General features: G+C 39.7%; 1 protein-coding gene across 2 annotated transcripts in view; it reads right to left on the reverse strand.

The window, feature by feature from the left end:
- ZNF451 (zinc finger protein 451) overlaps positions 1–7,406 on the reverse strand; it is a 219,688-nt gene extending 212,282 nt beyond the window's left edge. The window contains exons 1-2 of one of the 2 annotated variants that reach the window (XM_082249985.1): positions 7,308–7,406; positions 5,360–5,434 (exon numbers count right to left, since the gene is read on the reverse strand). In XM_082249985.1, the coding sequence (XP_082106111.1) occupies positions 5,360–5,434; positions 7,308–7,394 (162 nt within the window). In that variant the 5' untranslated portion in view covers positions 7,395–7,406. The remainder of the gene's footprint in view (positions 1–5,359; positions 5,435–7,307) is intronic. The other variant, XM_082249986.1, reaches the window with a different exon arrangement.
- Between the last annotated feature and the right edge of the window lie 763 nt (positions 7,407–8,169).

Here is an 8,169-nt window from a genome sequence, read left to right on the forward strand (position 1 = left end):
TAGGGTAAACATAAAAGGATGAGGAGGGGGGGGGGGGGGAGTCGAATGTGTCCATTTTGGAGAGGAGGGGAGAGTGGATATTCCTATCGGAGGAGAGGGGAAGAGAAATTTTGTTTTTTTTTTTTTTTTTTATTATTGGGGTTAAGTTTTGGGGTTGAGTTGGAGGCTTTTGTTTAAGGGATAATCTGGAGAAGAGGCCAACATGAACTGAGCAATAACAGGACAGGAATAAAGAAGAGGAGAAAAGAAGTTAATTTAAAAATATGGAATGTTAGAGATTCACAACTGTTGACATAAGAATGTGGGTTATGTATATTCCAGAAGAATGATTGGGTTTCTTCTTCTTCTTGTTTTTTTTCTTTTTGTTCATTTATTGTAGCATAAACTATATACCTTATGACTAGAGAGAGAAAAAAAAGAAATATCCTGTATTATTGAGATATTGTATAAGACCCATATTTTGGACCTCTGTTTTAAATTGGTGGATAAAAGGAAATAAATAAAAATATTTGAAAAAAAAAAAAAAAAAAATCACCTTATAAAAAAAACTAAGCGTTTTTTTTTTTTTTTTAACCACTTGCCTACAGTGCACTTTCACCCCCTTCCTATCCAGACCGATTTTCAGCTTTCAGCGCTCTCACACTTTGAATGACAATTACTCAGTCATGCAACACTGTACCCATAAAAAAATCGTGTCCTTTTCTTCACACAAATAGAGCTTTCTTTTGATGTTATTTAATCACTACTGGGTTTTTTATTTTTTTGTGCTATAAATAAAAAAAGACTGAAAATATTGTGAAAAAAAAAAAAACGCATTTCTCTTTGTTTCCGTCATAAAATTTTGCAAAATTAGTCATTTTTCTTCACATATTTTGGCCAAAATTTATACTGCTACTTATCTTTGGTAAAAAAAAACCCCAAATAAGTGTATATTATTTGGTCTTTGTGAAAGTTCTAGAGTCCACAAGTTATGGCGCTAATCATTGACCTTATTTGATCACACCTGATGTACTGAAGGCCTATCTCATTTCTTGAGACACTAAAAAGTCAGAAAAGTACAAATACCCCCCAAATGACCCCTTTTTGGAAAGTAGGCATTCCAATATATTTAATAAGGGGCATGGTGAGTTTTTGAAGTTGTAATTTTTCCCCACAATTCTTTGCAAAATGAAGATTTTTGTGCGATACCACGTGTGAGACTTTTTCACAGCCTGGCCACATACAGAGGCCTAACATCCAAGTAGCACCGTCCGGCATTCTAGGAGCATAAATTACACATATAATTTCCTGACAACCTATCGCACTTTTGAAGGCCCCGGAGCACCAGGACAATGGAAACCCCCATAAAATGACCCCATTTTGGAAAGCAAACACCCCCAATGTATAATTTTTGAGGCATAATGAGTCTTTTGAACATGTCATTTTTTCCACAAGTTTTTGGAAACTGTGGAAAGAAAATGAAAATGCATTTTTTTTTTTTTTACACAAAGTTGTCCATTTATGAAATACTTCCAACACATAGCATGTACATAGCAAAAATTGCACCCCAAAATACATTCTGCTATTCCTCCTGAGTATGGCGATACCACATGTGTAAAACTTTTACACAGCCTAGCCACATAAAGAGGCCCAACATCCAAGTAGCACTTTACACAAAGTTATCCATTTATCCACTTTAAGACTGGGCCTATTTTTGACACTTGGTGTTTACAAGCTAAAATCATTTTTTTTGCTAGAAAATTACTTAGAACCCCCAAACATTATATATTTTTTTTAGCAGAGACCCTAGAGAATAAAATGGAGGTCATTGCAATATTTTGTATCACACCATATCTGCGCAGCAGTCTTCCAAATGCAATTTTTTTTGAAAAAAAGCACTTTTAATTAAAAAATAACAGTAAATTTAGCCCAATTTTTTTCCATAATGTGAAAGATAATGTTACGCCGAGTAATTAGATACCCAACATGTCATGCTTCAAAATTGCGCACGCTCACAGAATGGCACCAAACATTGGTACTCAAAAATACCCATAGGCAACATTTTAAAAATTTTTACAGGTTACCAGCTTAGAGTTACAGAGGAGGTCTAGAGCTCAAATTATTGCTCTCGCTCTAACGATCGCGGCGATAGCTCACATGTGTGGGTTGAACACCGTTTACATATGTGGGTGGGACTTGCGTATGCGTTCGCTTCTGCACGCGAGCTAACGGGGACAGGGCGCTTTAATTTATTTTATTTTTTTTCCTATTTTATTTATTATTTTTTTATTTTTACACAGTTTAAAAAAAAAAAAAAATGTTTTGATCATTTTTATTCCTATTACAAGGAATGTAAACATCCCTTGTAATAGAAATAGGCATGACAGGTCCTCTTTATTGTGAGATCTGGGGTCAAAAAGACCTCACAATTACACTAAAAAGGCGGCCCTTTAAACCGGTTGCTAGGCAACGACTTGACGTAGCTCCGGTCCTCCAAGACCATAGAGTCGAGTGAGGGCCATCTTGCCCTCACTCGACTTCCTGTCTGAGGGTCCGGGACCGGATAGTTTTCCCCACTGCCGGCAGGTCCGGTAAGCTGGGAAAACGTTTGGGACGCGGCGGGAGGGAGGGGCACCTCTTCCCCCTGCACCGTAAGGGTAATTCCGCGGCGAACCCGCCACTGGGACCACCCTTATCTGAAAGCCGACCGCTCTCCGTTTAAAACAAATAATGGGGTTATGGCAGCTATCTGCTGCCATAACCCCAGTATTTAGCTTTTAATGGCCGACGTATATAGTCGTTAGGCGGTCAGTAAGTTGTTGCATGTATACAGTAAAAATTGCACCCCAAAATACATTGTATAAAGGAAAGTGTACAGGAATAGTCCGAGTCCATCTCCGATCCGCTACTATTAGCGCCTGCCCTGCTTGAATGGGCAGACGTCATATGACGTCTGCCCAGAACAATCGCCGCACCGTCCCGCCATCATTTGACGGTGGGCGGACGGCAAGTGGTTAAACAGAAAATATTTTAATGATTTTTTTTTTTTTTTTTATAATGAAATTAGTGCAAAGTACTACAGATTTAAACATTGTAATATACTCACACACACACACACACACCAGGGTTCGTACACATTTTTACCAATAACATTCCATGACTTCAAGTAAATATTCATGACCTAATGTTTCATGAAATGTCTATGTATACATGTTAAATAAGAAGAAAATCCACGTTACACCCATTTCTCTAGCATTGCTACACACCAATATTAGCTGAAACTGCATTAGCCCCCATCAACTGTAAAAAAGGTCACGCGACGGATCGTGCAAAAGTTAACTATTGTCATTTAACCAATATTATCAACTATATTCGAATATACTGGAGAAAGAAAAATATTTGATGGGCGCTCCTGCTTGGGGAATAAAGCTTCAGTTCAGGCAGTCATGATGGATAAGGTGCAGCCAGACTGGTATGGATGGCGCAGATGCAAAAATGCGGCGCTTACATCAAGGGCAGCTCTTTGTTAGGCCGAAGCAACAGTCCCATGAACAGGCAGAAGAGAGAAAGGCGCCACTCAGTGTAGCAGATGTAAATAATTTTATTAACACATAATAAAAACTTGCATGGAGGTAAGCGTCTATCTTCATAGCTCGGCGTCCTTCCGGGTCCACGGTGTTTACGTCCCTGAGGCTGGCCAGCAGCCGGGAGAGGACACTAGGGGAGAACCAATGAGGGGACTCAGTCAGATCAAGGCAGCGGTGAAGCACATACCTCACTGCAATGCTCCGAAAGTGGTTTCCCCCCCCCCCCCCCCTCCCGCGTCATCACATTCGTGCGGCCCTCCAGTGAGGTATGTGCTTCATTGCTGCCTGGATCTGACCGAGTCCCCTGATTGGTTCTCCCCTAGTGTCATTTCCCGGCTGCTGGCCAGCCTCAGGGACGGAAACACAGCGGACCCGGAAGGACGCTGAGCTTTGAAGATAGACGCTTACCTCCATGCAAGTTTTTAATATGTGTCAATAAAATTATTTACATCTGCTACAATGAGTGGCGCCTTTCTCTCTTTTCTGCATATTCGAATATACAGTGAAACAAATTTCCATGACTTTTCCAGGCCTGGAAATTGCCATTTTAAAATTACTAATGACTTTTCCAGGTTTTTCATAACCGTACTTACCCTGAAACACACACACACACACACACACACACACACACACGAAGAAGAGGCAGAAATATGGCCTTTTTACACCTATTTTAACCCGCAGGATGTCAAATGACATCCTGGACTTGACTAAGTAGAGATATTTGGATGATGCCTGCAGCTACAGTCATCACCCAGATATCTATCTTTTCAGTCAGCAATTCCCTCTATTGTAAAAGCCATTGAAGCTGCTGATGAGCCGCTGGATTGCTTTTACAGCCCCCCCCCCCCCACACTACTACTCCTGCCGCCCATCGGTACTTCTCCGGGCTCTCATGTGTGATCGGAGAGCCCAGGATCACCACTGTACTTGCCGAAGACCGGATGATCCCTCGGCCATCTCTATGACCCTGGGAGGCCAGAAGCGACATGGTTTATCTCATGCTTTCCAGGATAGAGGAGATATCTGTGGTCATATTGGTCCCACATGTCTCCAAAGAGGACCCGTTATGCCTTATTTCTATCACAAGGGATGTTTATATTTCTTGTGATAGCAAAAAAAAGTGATTAAAATGTTTTTTTTTTTTTTAAGCGCCCTGTCACACCACACGTGAGGTATCGCTGTGAATGTTATAGGGAGAGCAATAATTCTACCACTAGACCTCCTCTAACTTTTAAAGCATGGCCTGCAGAGATTATTTAAATTCTGTAGTTTAGCGTTATTACACGAGCGTGTGCAATTTTAAAGTGTGACATGTTAGGCATCTATTTACTTGGTGTAACATTGTCTTTTATATTATATCAAAAAACATTCGTTTCTATATGAAAAAAAAAAAATGGGTTATATATATTGTGTTTTTTGCATGAAAAGCGTATTCTTTAAAAATTGCACTTAAAAATTGCTAGGCAACTACTGTGTGATTTAAAACACACACACATATATATATATATATATATAAAAATGTATAATTACACACACAGTTTGGGGGGTTCCAAGTAATTTTCTAGCAAAAATATACAAATTCTTACATGTAGGAGATAATTGTCAGAATTATCCTGGGTGGAAATTGGTTAAAGCACAGTGATGCACTTTACAAATTCATGATGCAAAAAAAGTGCAGTGTATATTTGTAGCTAGGGGAGCGCTATTGATAACAAGGAATTTGTTATATTTGCTTTATAGCAAAATACCCCAATAAACACATTGATACAGAGACTTTATTAAAACAAACTTACATTCTGGTACAAAGTCTGCGACTCATCATCACTAAGCAGGTCAATACATTCCAGGACAGGTCTTGAAGGCCCCTCCTGTATAGCAAAAAAAGCATCACTGTTAGATAAGCTTAGACAAAAAATCCGTAAAAAAAAAAAATGAAATATGCTTGATATAATTTTGCATATTATATATCTGTACAGCATTGGCCAAAATTTGAGAATGACACGAATATTTTAACAAAGTCTGCTGCCTCAGTTTTTATGATGGAAATTTGCATACACTCCAGAATGTTATGAAGAGTGATCAGATGAATTGCAAATAAATTGAAAAGTCCTTCATTGCCATGAAAATTAACTTAATCCCTAAAAAAAAAAAAAAAAAAAAAAAAAAAAAAAACTTACCGTTAGATCACTGGTAACAGTCTATGAACCCTTTATATATATATATATATACACACACACACACACTTCTTAGAACTCACCACCACATCAGGGCGGGAAGTAGGCCGGCCGTCCTGGAAAGGTTCATAGAAAGACCGTTACCGGTGAACTAACGGTAAGTTCTCATTTCACCCTTCCAGGACGGCCTACATATGAGAGGATAATAAAGGAATCCATACCGGCCTACCTTAGGGCGGGACCACTGCCTGTAAAACCTTTCTGCCAAAGGCAAGGTCTTGTTTAGACAGTACTTCCACACAATAGTGCTTTAGGAAGGTATCTTGACTGGACCAGGTGGCTGCATGGCGGATCTGTTCCCAGGACGCTCCAGCTCTTTCAGCTTTGCTGGGGCAGGAATACCTGATATCTTATAAGACATGTTAATGGCTTGACTGTTCCACCTCGAAATTGAAGGCTTTGAGGCCTGTAATCCTTTCCTTGGTCCAGAATGTAGAACTAACAGGTGATCAAATCTCCTAAATCTTTTGGTCCTTTCTAAATAGGTGAGAAAACACCTTCTCACATTTATATGATGGAATTTCTGTTTCTCTGCACACTTAGGTTTCTCACAGAATGAGGGTAACACTATCTCTTGCTTTCTATGAAAGGAAGAAGCTACTTGAGGCAGATACAATGGATCTGGTTTCAGGATCTCTCTGTCTGGGAAGATTAACAAATTTTTTAAAGTCAGCAGCTATACTTTTTGAAGCTGCAAATTTTTTTTTTTTTTGACAGGTGCCTGGAGCTCCTCTTTAAGTGGCAGTTTAGCACAAATCCATTTTAAAGCTGATCTCCAGCGTTAAGTGAAGGTTTACTAGCTTGTTTGGAAAAAGCTGGTTTAAACAAGCAAACTGTTTACTTCACTAAGACATGCAATATCCATCGAACTGGCCCCTGTATGATCCCCAGTAACAAGTGGCTGTAAAGTGGCAGCCCATACACCAAAACACAAAAGACCAAAGCATAGCATATTCCAGGGTTCTGGTTTAAACGGGTTTGGTACATTTCCTGTCACTTTTTAACAGCACCTAGGCTGACAGGGGTTAAAGGCCATGTTCACCTTCCAGAGCACGTTACACTCATAATTCAGGTGTAACATGCTCCAGACCTGCTCCTCGTACCCCCGATTTCCCCCCACACTATGACAGCGGACAAGGGATCTTCTTTCCCCACCCCACTTACACAACTGGATCATTCATTCACAGCAATCTGTGAATAAAAACTACAAGCACCCTCATCCATTGAGGCTGACGACTTTTAGTTAGTTCTCAATGAACTGTGAGGGTGCTGAGGGTTTGTCTGCAAGAGCCTGACATTACACCCCTGATCAAGGGTACAATGCTTTGCAGGCTCCTGAAGGACAAAATAAAATGAATTCACACTTTATTCCTGAAAAAACATTTGCTTTAATTATTTTTCCCAAAAGGTGAACTAATGGTTTAAAAAAAAAAAAAGCACTTGCAATGCTATAGAGTAGAAAAAGCATGTGGTTATCAGTCAGCACATACCTAAATTAAATACTTACACTTACAAATTCCACCTCCTCTTCACTCAAATGGTCATTCTGTATCATCTTTTTTGCTACCATGTCATTTTCATTAGAATCCATCATAAAGGGCGTACTATCTAGGTAGCCAAAATGATAACCTAGAGACAGAAAGAAACAAATGGGCACAGCTGGTGTTATTGGCTAGTCTTAACATATGTATGCAACTTGTCCTAGCTCAAAAAGGGTCTTCCTGCTATCTCTTTTAAAGAAGAATTCCAGGTATGGAATTTCTTTTGCAGCTCATGGTTGTCCTGCAAATTAGTACATGGATTGGCTAAGGAGGTTAGAAAATGAAAGAATAACTAAACCCAAAGAACTAAGAAAATTATATATTGCACCCTACCAGTCCTTAGATGTGGAGCTGCACTTCTCTTTCTTCAGGCCAAGAACATTTTCAGCAAGTGCTAAAGGAAAAAAACAAAAACCTGTTGACGTTGCCAGAAATGCAGTAGCCACCTCATTTCTCTTGAGCTGAAATGGATAACTACAAATCCCAGCATCCCCCATGTAATGGAGACGAACAAAGGCAGAACTATCTCAAGTCCAGCCATGGCTCCCTGAACAGATACAGTGGAGAAGTGAGCATAGAACCATCTAGGAACAGGATGGGCGTTACTTGTAGTATTGCCTGGGGAATTCAAAAGAAAAAGAGCTGGAAAACTAAAAAGTATGGACAAAATCCTTTTTTGCCATGCTTCTCTTTTGGGTCAAGGGAGTACATTTAATAATGTTCTCCTTTGACCCAGCGTCAGCCGATAGTGGGCTACTGAGCCATGCCAAATTCAGGAAATATCCATACAATATTGCCAGGATACACCCACTTGCCTGATTAATACCC

The sequence above is a fragment of the Pelophylax lessonae genome (genome assembly GCF_965119305.1).
Source record: "Pelophylax lessonae genome assembly, chromosome: 3".
NCBI lineage: Eukaryota > Metazoa > Chordata > Amphibia > Anura > Ranidae > Pelophylax > Pelophylax lessonae.